At 37.2% G+C, this 26743-nt stretch overlaps 1 protein-coding gene across 1 annotated transcript in view; it reads right to left on the bottom strand.

The window, feature by feature from the left end:
- The window catches only part of LOC149813937 (putative LRR receptor-like serine/threonine-protein kinase At1g05700), a 30388-nt gene extending 4655 nt beyond the window's left edge, over positions 1-25733 (bottom strand). The window contains exons 1-13 of the mRNA XM_089992421.1: positions 25623-25733; positions 24005-24554; positions 12780-13255; positions 12531-12663; positions 12363-12434; positions 12213-12284; positions 11984-12064; positions 10821-10990; positions 10482-10696; positions 10275-10401; positions 7830-7892; positions 7567-7756; positions 6946-7078 (exon numbers count right to left, since the gene is read on the bottom strand). Coding sequence (XP_089848547.1) covers positions 6946-7078; positions 7567-7756; positions 7830-7892; positions 10275-10401; positions 10482-10696; positions 10821-10990; positions 11984-12064; positions 12213-12284; positions 12363-12434; positions 12531-12663; positions 12780-13255; positions 24005-24554; positions 25623-25692 — 2352 coding nt within the window. The 5' untranslated portion in view covers positions 25693-25733. The remainder of the gene's footprint in view (positions 1-6945; positions 7079-7566; positions 7757-7829; positions 7893-10274; positions 10402-10481; positions 10697-10820; positions 10991-11983; positions 12065-12212; positions 12285-12362; positions 12435-12530; positions 12664-12779; positions 13256-24004; positions 24555-25622) is intronic.
- Positions 25734-26743: the final 1010 nt, after the last annotated feature.

The raw sequence follows: 26743 nt of genomic DNA, 5'->3' as shown, positions 1-26743 counted from the left end.
AAGAAGACCGAAGGAAGTGAAGATCTCTCCATGTCAGATGTAAACATAGTTCGTGAATATGATGATATTTTTTTGGAAGATCTACCAGGCTTTTCTCCTGATCGTGAGTTTGAGTTCCAAATTGATCTGGTTCTAGAAACAACGCCCATTTTCAAGGCTCCCTATCGGATGAGACCAGCGAAACTTAAAAACTTAATGAGCAATTACAAGAATTATTAGAGAAAGGTTTTATTAGACTGTCAGTATCTCTTTGGGGTGCTCTAATCCTATTCATTAAGAAGGACGGATCACTGTGAATCTATATAGATTTTCGGTAACTAAATGTAGTGACCATCAAGAATAAGTATCCATTACCGCGAATTGATGATTTGTTCGATCAACTGCAATGAGTTGCATGTTTTCAAAGTTGAATCTAAGATCAAGTTATCATCAGCTGAGGATTAAAAAGAGAAGATGTAGCTAAGATGACATTTAGATCTAGATATGGCCATTATGAATTCTTGGTCATGTTTTTTGGTGTGACTAACGCACTAGCTGCCTTCATGAATATGATGAATAGGGTCTCCAGACCTTATTTGGATAAGTTCATGGTGATATTTGTTGATGACATCCTTATTTATTCCACCACGAGAGAGCAACATGAAGAATATCTGAGGATAGTCATGCAAATACTAAAAAAACATTAACTTTATGCCAAATTCTCTAAGTGTGCATTTTGGTTGAAGCATGTGTCTTTTTTAGGTCATATAGTTTCTAAAGATGGAATTATGATAGACCCTGCAAAAATTGAAACAATTACCAATTGGGCTAGACCTAAGAATCCTACCGAGATTCGAAGCTTCTTGGGATTGGCTGGGCACTACCGACATTTTATGGAAGGGTTTTCTTTGTTGGCAGCTCCAATGACAAAGCTCACTAAGAAGAACGTAAAGTTTAAGTGGAACGATAAGTGTGAGCAGAGTTTTCAAGAGATAAAGAAATATTTGACCATTGCTCCAGTGTTGGTCTTACCGTCTGGATCCGGAGATTTCACTATTTACAGTGATGCCTCTCATAAGGGATTAGGATGCGTTTTGATGCAGCACGGCAAGATGATAACTTATGCATCTTGCCAACTCAAAACATATGAAATTAACTACCCAACACATGATTTGGAGCTAGCAACGGTTGTATTCACCCTCAAAATATGGAGGCAATACCTATACGATGAGCAATTTAAAGTTTTTAATGATCATCAAAGCCTTAAATACTTGTTTTCGCAGAGAGACTTGAACTTGAGGCAAAGGCGATGGTTGAAATTTTTGAAAGACTATGACTTTGAGCTGAAATATCATCCGAGAAAGGCAAATATGGTCGTTGAAACTCTTAGCAGAAAGGCAAGAGCATTGGTCAGACTCGCAGATTGGAAATTATTTTCTTCGGTTGCACATCAAAAAGCAGAAGCTCAGTGCTTACCAAGTCGGTTACTGTTCGTGTAAACCATATTGAGGTCAAAATTGTGGGAGTAGATTAAGAAAAACAACCCTTAGACCCAGAGTTCGACCAAATAAGAAAGAAGATTTCAGAAAATGAGGAGTCAAAATTCAAAGTTGATGATCAAGGACTTCTTAGATTTCGGTATAGAGTGTGTATTCCTAAAGATGACCAGCTTGGAGATTAGTTATTAGAAGAGGCACACTACTCTAGATATGCCATCCACCTGACAGTACAAAAAATATATCAAGATATGAAAGATTCATTTTGGTGGAGCGGTATAAAAAGAGACATTGTTGAGTTTTTTAAAAAGTGTTTGGTGTGCCAACAGGTGAAGATTGAGCACCAATGGCCCGGTGGTCTATTGCAATCACTTTCTATACCAGAGTGAAAATGAACAGATATCTCAATGGACTTTGTCTCATGACTTTCAAGGACCAAGAATGATATGGATTTAGTGTGGGTAATTGTAGACAGGCTTACTAAGTCAGCTCACTTTTTGGCCTGTAAGATAGCTCATTCTTGTGACCAGTTAGCCCAATTGTTTATCAAGGAGATTGTCAGACTTCATGGAGTACCTTAATCGATTGTTTCAGATAGAAACTCCAAATTCACATCGTGATTCTGGCAGATTTTTTAAGAAGCTATGGGGACACAGTTAAAAATGAGCACAACATTTCTCCCCCAGTCAGAGTGAACCATTCAGACTTTGGAATACATGCTACAGACATGTACTTTAGAGTACAGTGACTCATGAAATGATATTCTACCTTTGATGGAGTTTGCCTACAATAATAACATTCAAGCAAATATAGGCATGACTTCATTTGAGGAGCTATATGGTTGATGATGTCGAACCTCTTTATATTGGGACGAGGTCAAAGAAAGAAGATTGTTAGGGTCTGATATGGTGCAACAGATGGCAAACCAGGTGGGATTTATTCGGAAGCGTCTTCTGACAACGCAAAGTCAACAGAAGAGTTATGTAAACCAAAAGCATCGTAAGTTAGAATTTGAGCAAGGTGACCACGTATTTTTTAGGATATCTCCTTTTAAGAGGGTGATGCGATTTGGTCGAAGAGGAAAATTGAGTCCAAGATATATTGGACCCTTTAAGATACTCTAGAGAATTGGTCCGACGACATACCGATTAGCCTTGCCACCTTCTTTGTCTTGAATTCACAATACATTCCACGTCTCAATGTTATGAAAATATGTGTCTGATCCATCCCATATATTAGATACAGTGGAGTCAGTGTTGGAGATACAAAATGACTTAAGCTTGAGTGAGAAACCTATAGAGATCTTGGATACAAAAGTGCAAAAATTAAGAAATAAAGAGATACCTCTGGAATTAGTCAGATGAAGTCATCACAACAATAGTGAGGCTACATGAGAGCATGAATCAGACATTCGTGAACAATTTCCTCAAGTATTTTCAGGTAAGATTCAGGACAAATCTTCTTTTAAGGAGCGTAGAATTGTAAAACCCACTCCGACGGGTTCGTTGAAGGGGATAAAATAAAAAGGGAAGACAGTTCCCCATTTAGGAGAACCGCTTCCCCCATTACAGATAAGGGGAGTTGAGGATAAACCTCACCCCCCACGATCGGCGGGGAGGGTGAGGATTATCCTCACCCCATAGCCCTGATGGTGCACCCCTCCCCCCTCACTCGAGCAAGATGGAGAGCAACAAAGGGAGACAAAAAAGGGGGGGGGGGTCAGAGGCTTACCGGCACTGACGATAAAGTAAAACCCTCCACCTTCTTCATTATATTTTTCTTCATTTTTGCTTTCTTTTTCGGGAAAAGGGGGTCGACAACCACTGCTGCTGGCGAGTTGCAGAAAAACGAAAAAAAATTATTTTTTGAGCCACATTTTCTCTGTGTGAACTTTGAACTCTTTTCCTCTGGGAAGTAATACCAACAGAACTCGGACTCCTGAGGTCCCAGATCAGGGTGTTAGAGGGTGGTTACATGAACGTGGTCTCTCCACATTCATGTAACCTCCACCCCACTAACCCCTATTAACTTCTCACTAAAAGTCCACTAATAGTGTCAAACATGGCCACCTTATGGGTTGGATCCAAACCCGTAATATCCAACATTCTTTCACTTGACCCATTGACACTAAAAGGGTACTAAACCGAGGTTTATACCGTTATCTCGATTTAATTCTTTATTTGGGTTTACATGCTATCCTTTATCACAAGAATGAATCATATGAGTCATGGGGATGAACACTTCTTTATGAAATGTCTTATTTTCATGTACTATAATATAATTTATTTTTAGTGTTTTAGCATGTTAAGATTACCTTTATGAATAGGTTGGTCTCTTACCTATTCTATTGGTCCTTTAATATTGTTATTCTGTTATTCTCTCTAACCATATAAGAGATCCTTTATGCAAAATCAACAATACACAAAGCCATAGAGAATCAATTCATTTTCGTAAATGTGATCACATAATGTATTGTCATACATCAAAAAGAATAAAAAAGACCCATCCCCTTTATATGTTGGAAATACAATCCCGGTGCTATCCTTTTAGTAAGGGGATCCACATTCATTTTCTTCGTCCCAATTATATCAATACATACCCGATGATTTTCAGTCATTTCTTTAAAAGCAAATTATTTTAACTCCATGTATCAACACAATGTTGAGCTCTTGTTGTTATTTGAGAAGGACTCATCTGCTTCATTATCACAAAAGATCTTTATTGGTCTCTCAATAGAGTCTGCAATACCAAGACCCATAATGAAGTTTCTTATCCAAATGGCCTGACACAAAGTCTCATATAAAGCAATAAATTATGCCTCCATAGTATGAGCAACAATGGTAGACTGGTTTTCACTTCTCCATGAGACAACACCACCTGCTAATAGAAAAATATATCTAATAGTGGATTTTCTACTATCGAGACATCATCCTAAATTCACATCAGAGTATCCAATGACCTCTTGGTGGTCAGCTTTTTTATAGGTCAACAGGTAGTCCATCATTCCTTATAAATAATGCATGACCTTCTTCGCTGCCTTCTAGCGTGCAATGCATAGATTTAACTGATATCTACTAAGCATTCCCATAATAAATGCTATATCAGGTTGTGTGCAGGTATGCACGTACTGCAAACTCCCAACCGTCGAAGCATATGAGACAACTGCCATCTGAGCCTTCTCATTATCATCTTGAGAGCAGTCTTTTAGGCTCAATTTATCCCCTTTCACTATGAGTGCCGAATCAGGAGAACAATTATTTATCCCATATCTTTTAAGAAACTTAAGGATATACGATTTCTAAGAGAGACCAAGGACACCCTTAGTTCTATCATGAAGAATCTCGATTCCAAGGACATAAGTGGCCTCACCCAAGTCCTTCATATCGAAATAAGAGGAACAAAAATCTTTTGTCTCATGTAGTAGACTCAAATCATTAGTTGCAAGAAAAATATCGTCAATATAAAAAACCAAAATTATGAACTTACTCCCACTAGTCTTAATGTAAATGCATTGATCAACAATATTTTCAGTGAATTCAAAGTTCATAGTTACCTAATTGAACTTTTTATACCACTGATGAGAGGCCTGTTTAAGTCCATAAATTGATTTCTTCAATTTGCAAACTAAATTATTCAAGTCAACTACACTGAAACCAAAAAGTTGTTGCATGTATACCTCCTCATCCAAATTCCCATTCAGAAAGACAGTTTTCATATCCATCTGATATAGCTATAAGTCAAAATGAGCTATAAGGACCATGATTATCCTCAACGATTCCTTAATTGAGATAGAAGAAAAAATCTCTTTATAATCAATGCCCTCTATCTGTGTGAAATCTTTTGCAATAAGCTTAACCTTGTATCTCTTCACATGACCTTTAGAGTTTATTTTGATCTTATAGACCCACTTACAACCAACAGGTCTAACTCCATCAGGTCGATGTACAAGGTCTCACACTTGGTTCTTTGCCATAGAGTCAAGCTCTTTTTTCATGACATTGATCTAATGTATTGATCTTTTATTTTCTATGGTTTTTGTAAATGTGAAGATATCATCATCAATATCTATAAAATCATTATACTCTTACAAATATACTACATAGTCTGGATAGATAGCAGATTTACTGATCCTTGTAGACCTCAATACAGGTGCTACAAGTGGTTCAAAATGAACTTATGTATCCTATTGTTGTTGTATATCCTCATCAACAACTTGCTCTATTTGGGATTAATGTTCATTGACAAAATTTTTCCTAACATTATCTAAAGGGACAATAATAGGAAAAACTGAGTTTTTATCTTTCACAGGTATTAAACCTAAATCTTGCATTTTCTTAAAATCTATATTTTGAAATGCATCTATTCCAATAGAACCATTTTACATAAATCTCATTTTATCTATGGTGTATGAGGTGGACAATAAAACCCAAAGCCCCTTGATCTTTCTGGATAACCAATGAAAAATTCATTAGTCGTCGTAGGATAAAAAACTTTTATATGTGGGTTATACAATTTAACTTTTGCTGGATATTCTCATATGTGCATATATGACAAAGAAGGGTTTTTACATATCCATAACTCATAAGGAGTCTTTTTAATAGCCTTCGTAAGAACATTATTCAAAATATGCATTGTTGTCCTAAGAGCTTCACCCCACAAGGTCAAGGGAAGGTTTGAGTGATTCAACATCGCTCGAACAATTTCTTTAAGCGTAGAGTTTCTTCTTTCAGCTATACCATATTGATTTACATTTTTTTAAGATTTCATGAACATTTAATTAAGGTTTTAAGGTTTTGTGCTATTTTTGTATTCAATTAGCATTAAGCATGATTATAATACTGACTGTTTTATAATAATTATTTTTTAAAACATATTGTTATTATAATTTATTAGTAATTATTTTTAAAAAATTTACTATGAATTTTTTGCCCACCCTAATTTATATTCTTGGCTCCGCCATTGACAAAAACAATGATCAAACCATATGTTCATTACTTCCACGATTTGAATATTTGGTATATGGCCTTTAATATGTTAAGTAGTATAAGATATAATATACACAAATTACATAATCCGATCAATAATAAGCAAACGGGAATTACTAACAGATCATTAATAAGATCTCATTTTTCATGTTTGCACAACAGGATCAACAACCTTACACCTTCTTTTTGCAGCTAAAAATGATAAATTAAGGAAAAAGTGAAAATCTTCTCCTACAATGCAGCATGCATTACAGAATTAAGTGACTGTGATTTTTTAACATTAAAAAGCAATTCCTGGAATCAATTCTATTTATTGTCCATGATCAAACATTGAAGCATGTGTGACAATATTTGTATGTAGAGCAGCTTGGCAATAGGCTTAAGATCTATGGAGAAGTTCTGGTATTCAAGAAAAAAGGGGAAAGGTGCTAAGTGCTATAGCATAAATAAGTTTACAGGACCGTAATTTTTGGTTAAATTCATACCCAATTGATAATATGAATTCTTTCGCCTGATTGTTCAACAATAATAGGTCGCTTCCCAGAAATGAGTTCCAGAAGTACCACCCCAAAGCTGTATACATCACTCTTTTCATTCAGCCAATTGGTGTAGGAATATCTGCAGCAAATCAAACATAGTAAATTCTATTGGCAGAAAAAACGACAAAACAGGTATTGACATATAACGATAGCAACATATTCTACCAACATGAAACATTATACCAAATGATTTCTGCATGACCAAAAGCCTGCACAGCTACAACTGAATCCAAGAGATGCAGAATTTATCCTAGTAAAAAGTTCAAAAGAGAAAAGGGGATTTTCCCAAGAACAGCATTTCATGAGGCTGAGGATGAAGAACATGTACGCTCAGGCATCATCTGATGATATGCAGCACCTTCAGTATTAATCATATGGCATAAGTGCACAACAAATAGTGCTTTTGTTATCAGAGATAAGCTAAGCTCTTCTATTGCATGCAAACTATAGACTGATTGCGAAACTCATTCAGTGTTTGTGTTTTTCATCAATTTTATTGTAAGTTCCTCTGACATTGACAGAAAATATTTAGGCAATTTTTACATAAAGAAAAGAAATAGCACTCACTCTGGGTCCAGATAACCAGGGGTGCCCATAACAACAGTTGATATATGGGTAAAACCATCAGGCATACCCGACTTTGACATGCCAAAATCTGCAATTTTTGCTTCAAAGCTGTCTGTTAAGAGAATGTTGGCGCTCTTCACATCCCTGTGAATGATGGCAGGTTTGCACCCTGAGTGAAGGTAGCCCAACCCTGAATCATAAATCAATGATATGAGAGAGAGAGAGAGAGAGAGAGAGAGAGAGAGAGAGAGAGAGAGAGAGACCTTGAGCAGCATTAAGAGCTATTTGAAGCCTTTGATTCCAGTCCAGACTAAATTGTGCTTGCCCTGAAAGGAGAATATTAGTTTATGATTATAAACTTTTCTGTCATGTCTCTGAATCTCAAGAATATATGACGTTCTACTTCAAAATATAAATAAAATATCTCCAAACTTGTAGAAATGATGAAAGGCACATAGTGCGGTTGCTGTTTTCTGACTTTGTCAAGATAATTACCTTGGTCTATCATATACTTCAGTCAATTATTCAATGGTTTTCATTTGCTTTCAGTTCCCTGGCCACCTAACTATTCCAAGAATGGCCCATCTATTAGCTACCATGTATCAGCTAACTCTTAGAACTGTCATGTCAATAACTCAAAAGCCAAAAACAACCATGTTAGTTACTTTTTCATTTCCTTTTTATTATATTCTGACTGGGTACTGTCCATCGTTTGGATTAGAACACAAGGCAGCTCCAAAACTCCAGTCATCATATTTAACCCAACACCATGGAATCCATGCATAAAAAAAAACATACATATTATGTAAATAGTCAGGTTCATCAGAAAACGTCAGAACTTCTCATAGAAAATACTACACAACCAGACTCCCAATTTGATGAGTGAATATGTTTGATAGGAACAATGTCTTTCCACTAACCTAGAGTGCAAACTTCCTAACCATATCAAACCTGGAGGAAAGGAAGGAGCCACATACAGCATGCTTCCAGCATTCAGAATACCATCAATTGAATAAATATTTGAAATAAAAAAGCTGCCTAGCAGGTATTTTATCAAGCTTTCTCTGCACCTTTTAAAATTCTGCATTATTGGTGGTCAATGATACCAGCAATATGGGAATGATTTTAGAAAAGGCAGTTACTTGACATCATAGTCACAAATGTCGTTCTTGGGATATTCTGGGAAAAGGAATTTCTCTGGATTTTTTTTTTTGAGAGGGAGATCGGGATATTTTCAAAAAGAGTTTGCTCAGAAAAATTTAGGAAAAATCTTGGCAAGATAAAAAACAAAAACAGACACAAATATATTGAGAGAGAGAGAGGTTGGTTTAAATAAATGCAATGGGGTGTTTAATTGCATTATACCACACCACCACTTCAATGGGACTACTAGAATAGCCCCATATCGAAGGAAGTGGAGGAGGGATGACCCTCAGATTATAAAAGGTGGGTCCTTCCCCAAGTGGGCATGCCAGCATTCAATGCTTTACAGCATTTAATGCATATTGCATAGACGTATTTTGCATCTTATTGTTGCCTTTATAGAAAAAAGTGCGATAAAATTGGGTGATATTTAATGCAAGTGATTTTCAAAATATCTTATTTTAACAGTTGAAATTTAGTTTTTCAATTATATCACCTATCAAGTTAGTATTCGAGAGCGATAAAAAGGTGAGAAGGCTTAAAAGGACTGAAATTGAGATGCTAAATGTGAACTCCAAGTAATCTGCCTACAGTGTACATGGAGAAGGTCCTCAAGATGTGTTCAGTGTTCTAGTGTAATCTCCATCTTGTTGGCTATGAGATGGGTCAGCATCTTCTATTGTAATCACCATCTCATCCTATTTCTTATGGCTTAGTACTGTTTAGTGACTTCTCATCACTTCCCAATGTAATTTTTTAGATTCTAATTAAATCAATGAAATATTTTTCTTTCAAGAAAAAAATATCTCGCCGATATTTATGACTATGGTTGACATGAACATAGTGTCATCAAGTTCGGCTAGAGAAGTTGACCACCAAAAGCATTTCAAGGACTGTCATGACATCTGGATTGTTGATATTGTACAAGACTATATTAGCAATGAATGTTGAAAAAGAGCTAAAAGAAAAAAGTGCCCAAGACATGTCACTTGCAAGCAAAATGCTCAAAATATCCGGGCACATAATCCAATGTGGACCATGTAAATTCTAACAGCTAGACAAAAGCCAATAAATGAGTGTGATATTTTCCATATTCAGTCTAATTCTCAAGTCTATTTAGATATTTTATATTGACTACATCACATGTATACTCGTACTTTTCTTTGGAATTCTTATCCCATTACTCTGAACTTAGTTCCGTAAAAATGGCCATATAATATAGCATACTGTTCTTCACTCCTTTCAAACAAGTGCAATGATGTAAGAGTTTGCTCCAGGGGTTTCAATTTATCCATGAGGCATCAAAAAGCTAATAACATCTGCCAGCAGTCTCCATGTCATATTGTAGCATTAGGACAGAGGTGATTGTAAGACCACAATACAGAATCAAATGTCCAAAAGATAGATCTAATTCCTAAGGACATCCAATTCTGAAGGGAGTTCAAATACAAGATCCATCGGTGTTGTTGGCTTGCGTGATGTATGTTTTCTTGATAGCATCATGGAAACGAACTACACACTAAAATAAACCAAATGACAAAGATTAAGGTGCATGAAGTGCTTACCTGATAAAGCTTCTCGAAGATTTCCTCGTGGAATGTACTCATAGATCAAAATCATGTTTTCACCTTCATCACAGTATCCAAAAAATAATACAAGATTTCTGTGGTGAATTCTTGAGAGATGATCAATCTACAAAAGAAGCTGCTTGATGTCACTCATTTGATGACAGAACTTCATAAACAGAAAATAGAAGACAATGCAGCCATCACCTCAGTGTAGAATTCCTTGGAGCCTTGCCTGGATGCATCAGAAAGAATTTTAACAGCCACATCCTGATGATCATGTAAACGCCCATAGAAAACAGGGCCATAACCTCCTTCACCAATTTTCTGACTAAATTTTTTGGTCATCTGAACAACTTCTGAGTATGTGAATACTTGACAACTGTTGGACTTGTCTACTCTCTTTTGGCACAAAGTTGGTTCTTCACATGCAAAAACCATAAAAGGAAGATGGAAGTTGGAAACCAGAGTATGACCATAGAAGTGTATGTAATTAGAGGAAATAAATTTAATACCAGTGTGGCAATTTGAAAATGAAGCACTTACGAGCTACATTTCTTTTCTTCAACTTTACAGCAATAATTAGAGAGGCTACCAAGAAGAATGATACTAAAGCTGCTGACACACTCGTGCCAATAATGATACTCTTATTGTTTTTCTTCCGATGATGGACGTCGCAGACACCCGATGAGCAAAGCTCTGCGTTGCCCGAAATACTGCACCCAAGTAGAGATCCAAGAGGAGATGAGACAAAGTAATGAAATAAAAGAAATCAAATATAGAAGAGGGTGGGGTGTGTGGGGAAATCAAACATAGAAGAGGATGTAATCCTTTGAAAAAAAAAATCAAATCGTTATGATGAGAAAGTTCCCCCCACACCCTAATGTGTTGAGAATCAATGTCCATTCCCATATAAAGCCTTTCATTTACAAGAGAAAGAAACAAACAAGCCTTAATGTGCAAGCCCCACAAGGACTTCCCTTGCATAGCTGTTTCCAAGCGGTAAATAGGCCCACTTTCATTAGGAACGAAACAAATTAAAAAAAAAAGGTTTTCTTCTGCAAATTGCTCCCAGCCTTATAGTCAACTTGTACAGTAGTCCCTGCCTTATTGCAATCGGTTCCGGCATTTCTTGCCACTATTACAAACTGATTCTTCTGTCAACAGCTGTTAGTTTAACCATGGTCAACCATGGTTAACTGGTCACCAAAATTCCCCTCGTCTGACACTTTTTCCGCAGCGACCAACCGCTCTTGTTTCCTTCTTGTGTAGCATGGCTGGGAAGCCATAAGTGACGATGTGCTCTCTCTCTAATAACAACTCTCATCTCACCCTTCCTCTTTCAAGTGTGGCGTAGTTAATCAATTAGTTTTTGTAAATCTCTCGATAAGGATAATAAAAGAAAGGAGCAGGGGTGGACTCTAATCCTGTTTTGCCTCTCTCTGCTTTTTTTTTCTTTCCTTCCTCCCCTCCGCCACTGTATTGCTGTTTGCAGGGTCAGAACATCAGATTGGAGGACTCAATGTAATAGAACACGAGAGAGTACCTAAGAAAATGCATTAGATGCAAAAAAAGGAAATATGCAAGTCTCTGTGTCATCAACATGTAGTATTTCTGAACTATCTTTCAGGCCAAATAAACTGCCCTGTGAGAACTATAGACCAATTCTCGATCATAGCAACAACTTGGAAAGTTGTGAAGAGAATAACCTTAATGTAAGGCTTCCACTTTCGATTTTACGGAGAAGAGCATCAGGCACTGAACCATTGAGATTATTATCTGACAAATTTCTGGATATTAAGAAGGCAACAAGGGTTAGTAAACCGAGCATGTAAAGAAATAAGTCTAAACATATAATTAAATGTAAAATTAGCTCTCAAATGGAACTGTATCAGATACCGCCAAAAAAAAGAAAAGAAAATGTAGAAGCAAACTTACAACTCGCTCAACCCTGGTAGATTAGCAAGAAAGTCCGGTATGCTGCCCGTCAGGTTGTTTCCTGCCAAATTTCTAAGAACAAAAAAGCTGGAAATTTTAACCATGTAATAGGTGAAAATAGAATGCCTGAAGATTAGATATTTTACTCACAAACTAACAATGGCGGTAAGATTGACCAAACTTTTGGGGATCTGACCACTTAATCCACTGTTTGATAAATCCCTGCAGAAATTAATTAGCCACAATCAGATCATGATTCATATAAACAAAGACATTGCACTTGTGAAACTGCTTATAGTTTCGTATAGGCAAGCATACAGTGAAGTAATCCTTGGGGATGTATCGTTGCTGCAAACCAACCCTTCCCAAGCATAGCCTAGAGGTAGACAAGGATCTCCTGTCCAGGCCTTGTTGATTTGATACTTGTTCATAATATCCATAAGAGAGCTGGCTGCACATTCATTAACGAATATTTTAGCAAAATATTGGGTCCTAGACGTACTTCTTACATTTTGCTTTCATGAAAAATGTGGTGTAAATCACATTCATAACTCAAACTCTACCCACCATCTCCATCATCGGTCAGAGAACTAGATAATTGCGTTACAGTATAAAGTTCAAAGGCGTTTACGATTGGAGAAAGCGTAGATCTTCCGGTTGGATTATAATCCACAATGTTGTTCTCAGATTGGTAGATGCTGGGGGAGCACACAGTTGTAGCATTTAGATATGAAGGTGTCATGGGTCCATACCAATGTTTGGAATCCAATGTGATGTCAAATTCTCTGGTTTCGTTGTCCTTGAGTTCTTGTAATTCTGCAAAATGTATGCACATGTAAAAATAGGCACCTTCAGGTAAATTTGATATTCGCCATTGTATTCCTCCACTGGAGTTTGGATTGACATGAGCAGTTTGCATCACGACTGATGGTGGCATATATGCATCAGTTGCAGAAGAAACATTGAGTGGGGTGCTAATGGGGGTAATGGGGGCGAAGGGCGCAGAAGAGATCCAAAAACGATCAAAAGCATCAACTGGGTACCTGGATACACAACCATAGTTCACACACAGATAAGCCCATTCACCAAAAGTTCACAAGTACCCTTCTTAAAAGATAAATTCATGAAGGTACAACTGATGTCGACGCCGAAAAGAAAAAAGAAAATGACTATATTACCCTTAAAAAAATGGTATTTCATAATATATTAACAAATATTGCAATATTCATACCCACCCATTGGTTCTTAATTTAATTTGTGGTGTTGATTTTAGATGGTTTGTAGGGTTTTTTAAGAGGACAAGGATTTAGGAATTTTGGAATTTTATATTTTAAATTCGTACTGGTTAAAGTGGTTTGACATAACACCTTATTTAAGTGTCAAATTGAGATGATTTTAGGTTTGTTGAAAAACAAATATCTTTAACTTTAATTCATCTTTTAAATGTAAAAATATTTTAATATTTAAGTGGTAAAAAATATATTCACCTTATCTAAAAAATAAGATTTTAAGATTTCGGTTGGACAAGTCACTTTGTTTTTTATATATTGTAATTGAAGCAAGATTTGTCTTATAAAAGATTAAAAATATTTTGTTTCTGTATAAAGATTTTAAATAAAACTATTATAATAAAAAATTGAGATATTACACCACCATCATCCATCACCACTACTGCCACCATTATCATTATCACAATTACCACCACCGCTACAGTTACCATTGTCATTGCCGTCACCATCATCACCCATACTCACTAATCCTTTTTTCTTCTTTATTATAATTAAAATAATAATGAACCAATCATTCACTTAATTAAAAGTAAAGCAAGATCCCTCTTTGTAAAATGTGCTTAAATTTACATACATCAGCAATAAATAAAAGTGTTCACATAGTATGGTGCTGCGTCATGCATCGCTCACAGAGCCACCCATCTTGACATTTCTCGAGATGGGCCTGGTCTCCATCTCGAGAAATGCTGAGATGAGTGGCTGTAGTTGCAGTAAGCGATGCTGCATATTCTGCATCACCCCTAAAAAATGCTTTATAAATAAAAAATAGATCCAATGAGGGTCATTCTTTTTTTTTTTTTATGACAAGGAACCTTCACCAAAGCCTGGGTGAGGCCCCACAACCACCCTGTCGTAGGTGGCCGAGATATGGATACAACCCGCATAATCGGGTGCCTTCATCTCAGCACCTTCCCAACGACCCCACAGGCCTCGTGGGCCATCCCTGCAGTGGCTAAACATGTGATGTGGCTTGTAAAACTTGGATGGGAAGTCTGGCACTGTCATTTAACTTTCATTTCGTAACAAATAGTTGTGGTTGTAAGCGTAAAATTTGTGTAATCACGTGAGGCTAATGGGCAGTGGCATTCTTGTTATTTAGTATTATCTTAAAAGCATTTTTATACATCTCATTGGTGCTTTTCCTTTAATAAAGTGTAGGGGTGTAACTGGGTTCTAATCGTTCCGATTCTGAATCAAGTTAAAAGTAAGGCCCAAACACAACCCAATCTAAATTCGGGCTCGGGTACAACTAGAAATTGTAAACCCAGGTTAACAGGTTCAAGTATATATTGGGTCAGTATAACCAGGTCAGGTCTTTAGTAGACCAGTTTTGATTCATGTCAGATCTAGGTTTGGATATGAATGAAAAATATAGACCCATATAGGTTAATGGGTTCAGGTTTGTGCCCGGGTCATGATATAATCAGTATTTTAAACCTCTGTATCAGACAATACAAATATGAATTAATAAAACCAATTGTGTATTAAGAAAATTATATGCTAACAAAATGCAAGCTTAACAACTATTCTAAATAATGTCAAAATCTGAATATAAAAAGAACACATTCAGGCTAACCAAACATTTTAAGTTGAAATATAAAAACCAACTATATATCATATTCAAAATATATCAAATTTAATGAGCTTTCAAGTATTCGACGACAAAAGGGCAATGGAAAGTACATGCACAAATAAATTAAAGTTTAGATTACTAAAATGCAATGCATATTAATTCTAAGTTTTTCAACATATTTAAATGTACACTAAAATTTTCAATCACTCATTCAGCCGAGTACTCTATAGTTTTCTCACACCGTACGGAAATGGGATTTGGAGCCCTACATTTTATCCTTGTCTTGCACTAATATGAAAGTAAGGGTTAGGAATAGAATAGATGACGAATTGGGATGAGGAGCAATAACATTGCGTTTGTGTAATGTGCCACTGATCACCCTCCATTATGACCTGCTGTTGGGCCTTACTCTGACAGGCGAAGCACCAGTGGCACATTGCATTTGCGCAGTGTGATTTCCCCTGATCTGGCCTCGGTACTCACAAGGGCTCTAATAGTTCAGTTTAAGGCTTCCAACTTGAAAGAAGTCGCGAGTTACTAGAGTTTTACACTGTGACACCTTTCAGCTAGGGGTGGCAAAACCTGACACGACACGCCAACCCGCCTCTTAGGCCGGTTCAGGTTTGGCTATAAACAGGTTCATGTCATAAACGGGTCGACTTGCCTAACCCGTTTATTAAACGGGTCAGGTTCATGTTAGGGGTATGCCAACCCCGCTGACCCGTTTAATAAACGGGTTAGGCAGGTGGGTCAACCCGTAAAGCCGAACCCAACCCACCAACCCGCCTGCCAACTCGTTTATCCGACCTGACCTGCCCGCCAACCCGACCCGCCAACCCGTTTACCCGACCCAACCCGTTTATTAAATGGGTTGGCGGGTCATGTCGGGTTACCCGTTTAATAAACGGGTCGGGTTCGGGTTGAGGTATGCTGACCCACCAACCCGCCGGGTCGACCCGACAACCCGCCAACCCGACCCGATTGCCACCCCTACTTCCAGCCTGTAATTGGATGTTCAAACTATGGACGTGGTATCTTCATGTTCAAAAAAAAAAAAAACAAAGAGTACGACATGATGGGTTGGCCTGGTACGGTGCCAGTTCATGATAGGAAAGGTAAAACGTCTCATGCACCCGAAAATCTGAGACACATAGAGGCGCGTTTGACTTGACGGCCGTAACAGTAGCACCGGTAGGACTCTGCTTTTGCATGGGCCCCACAAGCATCCTTGTGCCCACACAAACGCAGGACAAGGGAACACTGTTGGAGCATCCCACGGATGCTGAAACAGTGTCTGCTGCTGTTCCGCCACCCCTCAATGGAATGTGGCATGCAGACACAGTTCCACCCTTGCAAAAAAAAAAAATTTGATGTGCGTGGACAGGGCGGGACAGCGCATCAATACACGCCCCTGCCTAGTATGAGACAGGACAGGGCATCCCCGTCTACGCACATGAAACGACCCCTAAGGGTACGGACCCCTGTCTCAGGGAAGATTTAGAACACTGCTGCCACTGAGAACACCCGTTAAAAATGCTGGATGCGGCTGATGTGTGGAATGCCAGACATCACATCCGTTTCACGGTTAAGCACCATTCCACCTTCACATCCCGTAACATTGAGAACACGACAGGGGAAGACTTATATGTATAAAGTTGGGTGTCTAACCCCAACTCTCTTTCTCTCCCTTTCTTTTTCATTTATCTTCTTCTTTGTTTTTCTCTTCTTTCTTTTTCGTCTTCTTCGTTCTTCTTTTTTTTAATGTTTTCCTCTTTTTAGGGTTTTTTCTTTGATTTCTAATGATTAGAATGTTTTTATTTGAATTTCATTGATTAGGGTCTTTTCTTTGATTTTTATTGATTAGGGCTTTGAATCAAATATCTTTAATTAGTGTTTTTGTTATTTAATTTTATTAGCACTTTTATTATTTAAATTTATTAAGACTTTGAATCAAATATCTTTAATTAGAGCTTTTGTTATTTAATTTTATTATTTAAATTTATTAGGGCTTTCCATTGATTTAATTGAGGCTTTGAATCAAACATTTCAATTAAGGTTTTAGATATTTAATTTTCATTAAGAGTTGTTTTTTTTTTTTGATTAGGTTTTGAATCAGATTTCTTTAATTAGGGCTTCTGATATTTAATTTGATTAAGGTTTTTCTTGTATTTGATTAGAGTTATTTTTTTATCTTCTTTTAATAAAGCTATTTATAGATTTTTTGACAATATAGTATATCTTTCTTATAGTTTATGGTTTTTTGGTTGATTTATGATTTATTTCTTGCATTTTAGGGTTTTATGATTTATTTATAGTTTTTGTATTTGTATATAAAAATTATAAATTCTTATTTTTTTAAATTTTTTTAAAATTTAAACATTTTTTGTACTTAATCCAGTTTGAGATCCAAGGCTAAAATGTATAATTTTTTTCATAAACTTTTATAATTAGATCAAATATGATACTCATTAATGCATTTATATGTTAAAAATTATCAATTCTTATTTGTTTTCAAATTACCTAAATTTTAAATATTTTTAAGTTTTTAAATCCAATCTGAGATCCACTCACATGGTTGGGTGGATAGAGTGGATTCAAAATAAAGTAATCTAACCCATTATTCATAGGTTAGGAAAGTTTTAAAATTGGTGATTTCTTTCCACCAAAGTGCTTTAAAAGGTTTAGTCCCATATCTAAGAGAAATCAATTTTTCGAGTGGTTTAAATACATGCTTTGTTCTCTATTCTTTACTTTGGTAAGCCTTGTGTCTTTGGGTGGCTTGCGAACGTTGATGCGCATCGTGCAGCAACGGACTCGCCGTTTGCGCGTGCGCGCGTGTGTGCGCAAGGGCGTTTGAGGCGCAATGTGGCGTTTTGATGGCGCACTTCGCACGCTCGCAGCGGTGCGAGGTGCACATAAGGCATAAATGTCCGTTTTGGATTTTCGGTTTTGAGATATTTGGCCGTTTGAAAGGTTTTAATAGCATTTATATTGAGTTTATGGCGCTTTGTGACTGTTTGACGATTTTGAAGGCCTTTGATTGACAGTCAAAGGTGGGCGACCGTTCAGGTACCTTTTCGTCCTATTTTCAAACCGTCAGATTTATGGCCATTAATCTCATTTATCGCAAAACGTTTTGGCCTCTCTAAAAGTCTATAAATATCTTCTATTTTCGTCTTTTGAAAGAACAATAATTTTCTGACTCTCCAATCTTCTTCTTCCTTCTTCTCGATTTGGCTTGCTGAGTAAAAGTGTGGTAGAGATCATTTGTCCTTGCGAAGCAGTGACTCTCTTGAGGTTCAAGCCTAGTTGTATCCTGAAAACTCAGTCGTAACAAAACCCTTTTTCGCATCTTCGGAATTCCCGGAGTGGGGCGATTGAAGTTCTAAAGATAGCGATCTGAAGAACGTGCCTCTAGGCTTGAAATCTATTTTCTGAAATCCATTTTTCACAAGGTTGGAGTAACAATTTTAGAACTTCAATATGGCCTCTGGTTCGACATCCAACTCCATCAATCTGCTTAGCCGTGACCTTGAAAAACTCGATCGATTTGATGGGTCAAACTTCAAGCGGTCGCAATCAAAGGTTTCTTTCTTGTTGTCTGAGCTGCATATCGACTATGTTCTCAAAAAGCCCTGTCCCACTGTCGCTGCTGGAGAAGTTGAGACAGAAGAATAGAAGAAAGAGCGAGAGAAGTGGCATACTGACAACTACCGATGCAAAGGGCATATCCTGAACACTTTAGCCGATTCTCTCTTTGACTTGTATTCACCATTGGAGTCGGCTGGAGAGTTGTGGAATGCTCTCGAGATCAAGTACAATGCAGAAGATGCTGGTAACAAAAGGTTTATCGTAGATCAGTATGTTAATTTTTCTATTGTTGATGATAAGCCTATACTTGCTCAAATTCATGAGATGCAAATACTGGCCTATAAGATCAAAGGAGAAGGTATGTATCTTGATGATGACTTCCAAGTTGCTGTCATTATTAGGAAACTACCGGATTCCTGGAAAGAATATAAGAATCACCTAAAACATAAAAATGAGAAAATCACTTTAGATGGCCTTCTTAAGGACATTCGAATTGAGGAGGAAACTCGTCTTCGTGACAAAAAGAATTCGAGTCCTAAAGAGGGTTATCCTAAAGTGAATTTTGTTAGTAACAAGGGTGGCAAAATCATGAAAACCCAGAAAATCAAAAAGAATTTCGTGAAAGAGAAAAAGCCAACTGATAAAAAGAAAATTAGTTGCTATGTTTGTGGTAAGTTTGGCCATTTTACTAGAGAATGCAGAGAACGGAAGAGGACTGGTCCTAAGCCAAATGAGTCAGAAGAGAGGCTTGTTGCTGTAATCTCTGAAACCTTTATGGTGGCTGCAAATAAGGACTGGTACCTGGATACTGGAAGCACTGTTCATGTGGCAAACGACAGGAACTTGTTCAAGTCGTATGAAGTAGTGGGGGAGGGATGCAATCTCTTTATGGGAAACTCTTCCTCAACTAAAGTGCTGGGAAAAGAGAGTGTGGAGATTAAGTTCACCTCCGGGAAAGTCCTAACACTTGAGAATGTCCACTATGCTCCAGAAGTTCGAAAAAATTTAATATCTGCAGATCTCCTGTCACGAAATGGTTTTAAGATTGTTATTGAGTTTGTGATTGTAACTGTGACCAAAGGAAAAATCTTTGTAGGAAAAGGGTTTGCCACTGGTGGTATGTTCAAGATGAGCATAAATGAAGCTACTACTTCTGTTTATATGGTTGACTCCTATTTTCTTTGGCATTCACGATTAGGACATATAAATTCTATGAATAACTTTGGTCTTCTTCCTTGTCATGTTAGAATAAAACATAAACATAAGTGTGAGACATGCATTCAAACTAAACTAACTAGACTCACGTTTCCTAGTGTTGAAAAGAATTATAAATTGCTTGAATTAGTGCATTCTGATGTGTGTACGATGGATAATGTCTTGAGTTGTGGTGGCAATAGGTACTTCATTACCTTTATAGATGATTACTCGAAATTCTGTTATGTTTATTTGTTGAAACATAAATCTGAAGCATTTTCCAAATTTCTTCTTTATCTAGCTGAAGTACAAAATAAGTTTAAAACAAAGATTGTACATTTAAGAACAGATAGAAGAAGTGAATACTTAGGTGGAGAATTTGATAAATTCTGTGAAGATAATGGTATTATCCATCAAACGTCAGCTCCTAGAACTCCTGAACATAATGGAGTAGCAGAAAGGAAAAACAGAACACTTGTAGAAATGATGAATGCTATGCTTCTTAATACATGTTTGCATTCCAACTTATGGGAAGAGGCTATACTTTCTGCTTGTTATATTCTTAACCGAGTTCCTTATTCCAAATCTGAAAAATTACCTTATGAATTGTGTTTTGGTAAGAAACCTAATCTTAGTTATTTTCGTGTTTGGAGTTGTTTAGCATATGTTAAAATTTCAGAAAATAAAAGGAAAAAGGTTGGACCTAAAGCATTTAAATATGCTTTTGTTGGGTATGCTGAACATAGTAAAGCATATAGATTTCTGGACATTGTTAATGATGTTATTATAGAATCTAGAGATGCATCTTTCATAGAACATAAAAATGCATTTGATTCTCTTCTTGATGGCAATCACATTACAGTAGATGAACATCCTGTTAATGACATGATTGAATATTCTAATGATTGTGCTGATGAACCAGAAACTGAAGTTAGACACAGTAAACGCATTAGAAAACCAACTAATTTTGGTTCTGACTTTTATACATTTCTAATTGAGAATGATCCTGTGCCTTTTCAAGAGACTATGTCTTCTCAAGATGTTGCCTTTTGGAGAGAAGCTATTAATGATGAAATAGAATCAATTATGTCTAATAATGTTTGGAAATTAGTGGATTTACCTGTTGGTTGTAAAACTATTGGCTGCAAATGGATTTTCAAAAAGAAATTAAAAGTTGATGGTACAATCGATAAATTTAAAGCGCGTTTGGTTGCAAAAGGCTTTAAACAAAAAGAATGTATTGATTATTTTGATACTTTTGCTCCTGTAACCAGAATATCTACTATTAGAATTCTGATTGCCATGACTGCCATATATAAGCTTCAAATCCATCAAATGGACATGAAAACGACCTTTTTGAATGGAGAATTAGATGAGGAGATATATATGGATCAACCTGAAGGTTTTGTAGTGCTAGGGCAAGAGCGCAAAGTTTGCAAACTTGAGAAATCCTTATATGGATTAAAGCAAGCCCCTAAGCAATGGCATGAAAAATTTGATAGTTCTCTGGTACATAATGGTTTTAAAATTCATGATGCTGACAAATGTGTCTACAGTAAAGTAGATAGTAGCTCAATTATTATTATTTGTTTATATGTTGATGATATGCTTATTTTGGGTAACAATAGTGAATGCATAAATCAAACAATTTTTTTTTTATCTTCCTTGTTTTGTATGAAAGACTTGGGTGTTGTAGATGTTATTTTAGGAATCAAAATTATAAGAAATAAAAATGACATTGTATTATGTCAATCCATTATATTGAGAAAATTCTTACAAAGTATGGATATCTTAATAGTTCACCAGCATGCACTCCATATGATCCAAATATGAAATTGACTCCTAATGTTGGTGCAAGTGTTCAACAATTAAAATATGCCAGTGTTGTAGGTAGCCTTATGTATGCAATGAATTGCACAAGGCCTGACATTACCTATGCAATGAGTAAAGTGTGTAGATATACTAATAATCCTGGGCATCAACTTTTGAATGCAGTGAACATGATTCATAGATATCTTAAACATACTTTAGACTACGGAATCCACTATACCGAGTTTCCTGTTATTATTGAAGGGTATAGTGATGCAAGTTGGAATACCGATTTTGAAGATTCCAAGTCTACGAGTGGTTGGGTTTTTACCCTTGGTGGAGGAGCAGTTGCATGGAGGTCTAAGAAACAGACCTGTATAACTCATTCTACAATGGAATCTGAGTTTATTGCTTTGGCATCTGCGTGTAGAGAAGCTGAATGACTTAAGAATATGCTAGTGGATATTCCACTAGGTGAGAAGCCTATACTTGCTATTTTAATGTTTTGTGATAGCCAATCAACTATATGTAAAGCAGGTAATATGAAATACAATGGAAAGTCTAGACATATTAGTCTAAGACACAGTTTTATAAGACAAATGATTGATGACAATATTATTTCATTGAAATATGTGAAGTCATGTCAAAATTTGGCAGACCCATTTACGAAAGGCCTTTCGAGAGATGTCATCAATAAAACATTGAGAGGAATGGGAATTAAGCCAATTAAGTCATCACCTAAGGATACCCAACCTAGAGCGCTGGAGATCCCACATGCATAGGTTCAATGGGAAACGAATTGGTGAATGACAGATATTGAGCATATTTATGTAAGCTCAATACTGATGTGTGCTCATGAGCTGTAACTAATATGAGGGTTGAGCTAATAGCACTTAATGAGTTTGTAGGCCTTAAGGCAAGGGTGTGTGTTACAGTACACCTAGACAAACTCACCTATATGAGTGTAGGAATGTGAGCCGTTTCTTATGAGAATTGGCAATTCTCTAGAACACTCATGAATCCAGGAAAGCACAAGGCTCTAAATGTGCCAACATGAAATCTACACAATTGAACTTTTGGAAACCTATGTATGATTGAAAACTCCGTTAACAATATAAGGAGCTAAGTTCAAGGTAAGTCCACTTAGCACCTTGGTTAATTTAAGTTTTCTTTCAAATAGTGGGGGTTCAAGTCATGCAGACACTCTCACTGATGCATAAGTTTCTATGCAAGCCAAATATATTTTAAAACTAGTGGGGGATTGTTAGGAAAGTTTTAAAATTGGTGATTTCTTTCCACCAAAAGTGCTTTAAAAGGTTTAGTCCCATATCTAAGAGAAATCAGTTTTTCGAGTGGTTTAAATACAGGCTTTGTTCTCTATTCTTTACTTTGGTAAGCCTTGTGTCTTTGGGTGGCTTACGAACGTTGCTGCGCATCGTGCAACAACGGATGCGCCGTTCGCACGTGCGCGCGCACGCACGTGCGTGTGTGCGCAAGGGCGCTTGAGGCGCAATGTGGCGTTTTGATGGCGCACTTTGCACTTCGCACGCTCACAGCGGTGCGAGGTGCACATGAGGCATAAATGTCCGTTTTGGATTTTCGGTTTTGAGATATTTGGCCGTTTGAAAGGTTTTAATAACATTTATATTGAGTTTATGGTGCTTTGTGACTGTTGGACGGTTTTGAAGGCCTTTGATTGACAGTCAAAGGTGGGTGACCGTTCATGTACTTTTTCGTCCTATTTTCAAACCGTCAGATTTATGGCCATTAATCTCATTTATCGCAAAACGTTTTGGCCTCTCTAAAAGTCTATAAATATCTTCTATTTTCGTCTTTTGAAAGAACAAGAATTTTCTGACTCTCCAAGTTTCGTCTTCCTTCTTCTCGATTTGGCTTGCTGAGTAAAAGTGTGGTAGAGATCATCTGTCCTTGCGAAGCAGTGACTCTCTTGAGGTTCAAGCCTAGTTGTATCCTGGGAACTTAGTCGTAACAAAACCCTTTTTTGCATCTTCGGAATTCCCGGAGTGGGGCGATTGAAGTTCTAAAGATAGCGATCTTAAGAACGTGCCTCTAGGCTTGAAATCACTTTTCTGAAATCCATTTTTCACAAGGTTGGAGTAACAAGGTATCCAAGCTGTCTGCACAACATATAGAAGGAACACAACTTCTTGCCCAATCGAAGCTAACGTTGGACGTAGTTGTTACAGAACACGCGCATAACAAGCTTTCTATCGGTTATGCTCGGCTGTTGCAACCAATCTTGGACAAGCCATCAAACATAGCCTAAAGAATGCAACCTAATTCAACTAAAAACAATATTTCACATAGTAACAGACCTGAAGCCGCCGTAGCTCTGTGACCCGAAATCCGATCTCTGACGAGTAGACAAAGCAAATGTTCCATTAACAACAGGATAAATAGCATCCCCCACTATAGGCCGAAGCTCTAACGCCGATATGAAAGGTGCACGTTTACTTGTTTTGCAGAGGCAAACATGGAAATAACTCCTCGTCGGCATAACTATGAATTCATACTCCCTCCATTCTGACGCTGAAGCAGTGACTGTTTGGACAAAGGTGACTCCCAAATACAAGTCGAACTGAGGGAAAGAGTCCAATCCGTCGTAGTTCCCATATAAGAATGAAGTCCGAATTAAATACTTAGTTCCCGGGGTGACTGGCTGCAGCGCGTAACAATTCTTCTTACCCTTTGGGAAACTCCTAAGTTGCTTGAGGTGTTTCGGCTTTTCGTTAATATAAGGGGTGGAGAAGTTGACAGTTCCAATTTCCCCAAATTTCATAGTCTTGGAATCAGAGACATAGGTGATTCCGGTTCTACTATCCACATAACTTTCTTCCAGACTGCCACAGTCGATGCTTATGAATCCTGCACGTTTTTTTTTATGGAAAAAAGCTCAGAAAATAAGGAATCGATCGAACTCTGTTTCAAACTTATTACACTTCCAGGTTACTTGAATCTCTTAATTCAAATTATTTGATACATCACTAACGAAAAAATAATAAAAAAAATCTGACGATGGAAAAATGACAGGCCCATATTTCTAATATGCATCACATTTAATAAATTTCTCATAATACAAGCACATAAAAGAAGAAAGATAACATCTACTTCCAACAATTTCACTTTCGAACTTCTATCTCAGCATCATCTAGGAGACAGCCTTAAGAATCTGGGACGCAATATAAAAGAAAGAGATTCACATAATTCAGAATGGAATTCAAACTGTAGTTAACAATCATAAACCACTAGTTTGTGTCATCTTTCTTCTATAGAATTTCAGATTATACGCTAATACTTATATTGACTTATTAACGGTATTTTGAATCATTAATACCAAAGAAAGGCAAAGAAAAAAAAATAAGAAACCAATGTTTTACATTTCATCAAATTTGTGAGCTGAGTATAAAAGAAAATATATCCATAATCCGGAGTCTGAAAAATTAAAAAGAGTATAAAAGAATGATATAAATGAAGAAAAACTGGAGTGTGATTGATTGATCATGGATATCTGGAGTCTCTTTTTTTTCTGTCTCTCAAAAAACAACAAAAAAAGAGTAAAAGAAAATATATCCATAATCGACTTTCTTGTGGAAGAGATCAAGTCATGCTGGACATGAGCTTGGCCGTCTGTTTGCATTTTTGGATGAATTCATCCAAAATGCAGACGGTCACGATGTTGGCATGAGCAAAAAGCTCATGTTCAGCATGACCTGATCTGCTTCCCTTTCTTGTTGGTGATGTCAGAGGATATAATTCTTTTGGCTTAACGTGAACTGGCACAGCCAGGACAGGCGGAGAAGCGAGAAAAAGGCTTCCACTGAATTGAATACATTCCATCAAACACCTTACCCTCGAAAACTAATCCTGGATCCCCTGGCCAAATCATCCCATCATCAAGAAAGAATTGTAGGGGGTGGGGTTCCAAGAGTTTACCTGAAGGCTGCCCTCGGGCAAGAAACAGATGAAGTCCACAAAAGAGGGAGCAGAGGATCACCGGAAGCATTGCTCTGGTCTCTGAGATCAGAAATCTCTCAAAGCCGAAGATCAAGCGCGGCACTCGAATCCATGCCCTCTCTCTTTTCTAGGGTTCCTTTCAATTTGAAAAATCCCGACAAAATTGAATTGAAAAAAACAAATGCTTGGAATTTTGATTGGGATTTCTCTTGTACAGCTCTGTCAATGATAACGATGGAAATTAGACCTCAACAAGTCCGGTTTATCATCTATTACCGTTCTTATTACATTTTGAGGGTTGTATATTTTGATAAAGATACGAGGGTGGACCACCGAGGTGGTATCCCATGTGGTAAGCGGGGTCCTGTATCAGGGGTCCGCTCACTAGCGAAGGACAAAAGGCCCCAGGCCCAGGTGCTGGCGCAGGTGTATAAAATGACGAGAACATTCCTGTCCCACTATCGTGCAAAAATGTGGATGTACGTTTTGGCATTTAAGTGAAAGTTTCCCAAAAAAAAAAAACAATGAAGATTTTGCCGTTTTTAGCTTTTGTCACTATGGCACCAAGTAAGTTGCCCACTTGTGTGAGCAACCAACTGGACGAGCTCTGATTCACGTAGCTGCCATCTATCAAACCTAAAGGAAGAGTGTTTCTTGAAACAAGACCCCCAAGAAACAAGTAATGCGCTATGGATTTTCATATCCTCCACTTGTAGGTGTATTTGTTGAAAATTTTGCTTCTAAAATTAATGAATTTCCATATCCTCCACTTCGGAAGGTCTTTTGTAATTTATTCTAATATATCTTTAAGTTGGTCTAGGCGACTTGGTCAAACTTGAGCTAGTTCCAAAGTCAAGAATGGTGCTACCGGTGGACTTACAAGATAAATTCCACCGGTATATATTTTGAGAGCTGTATATTTTGATAAAGATACGAAGGTGAACCACCGAGGTGGTATCCCATGTGGTAAGCGGGGTCCTGTGTCAAGCTGAAGGCCCAGTTTCGAATCCTTCCCCCCACATGGTGTGGTTCTGGTAGGCGTCCGCCTAACCTCCGCTTGCCTTAAAAAAAAAAAAAGTACGAGGGTGATTTTCCGGAGA

This window comes from Nuphar pumila, chromosome 16, assembly GCF_984573655.1.
Source record: "Nuphar pumila chromosome 16, dmNupPumi1.hap1.1, whole genome shotgun sequence".
NCBI lineage: Eukaryota > Viridiplantae > Streptophyta > Magnoliopsida > Nymphaeales > Nymphaeaceae > Nuphar > Nuphar pumila.
Note: the sequence above shows the minus strand (reverse complement) of the source record. Positions and strands in the feature narration are given on the sequence as shown.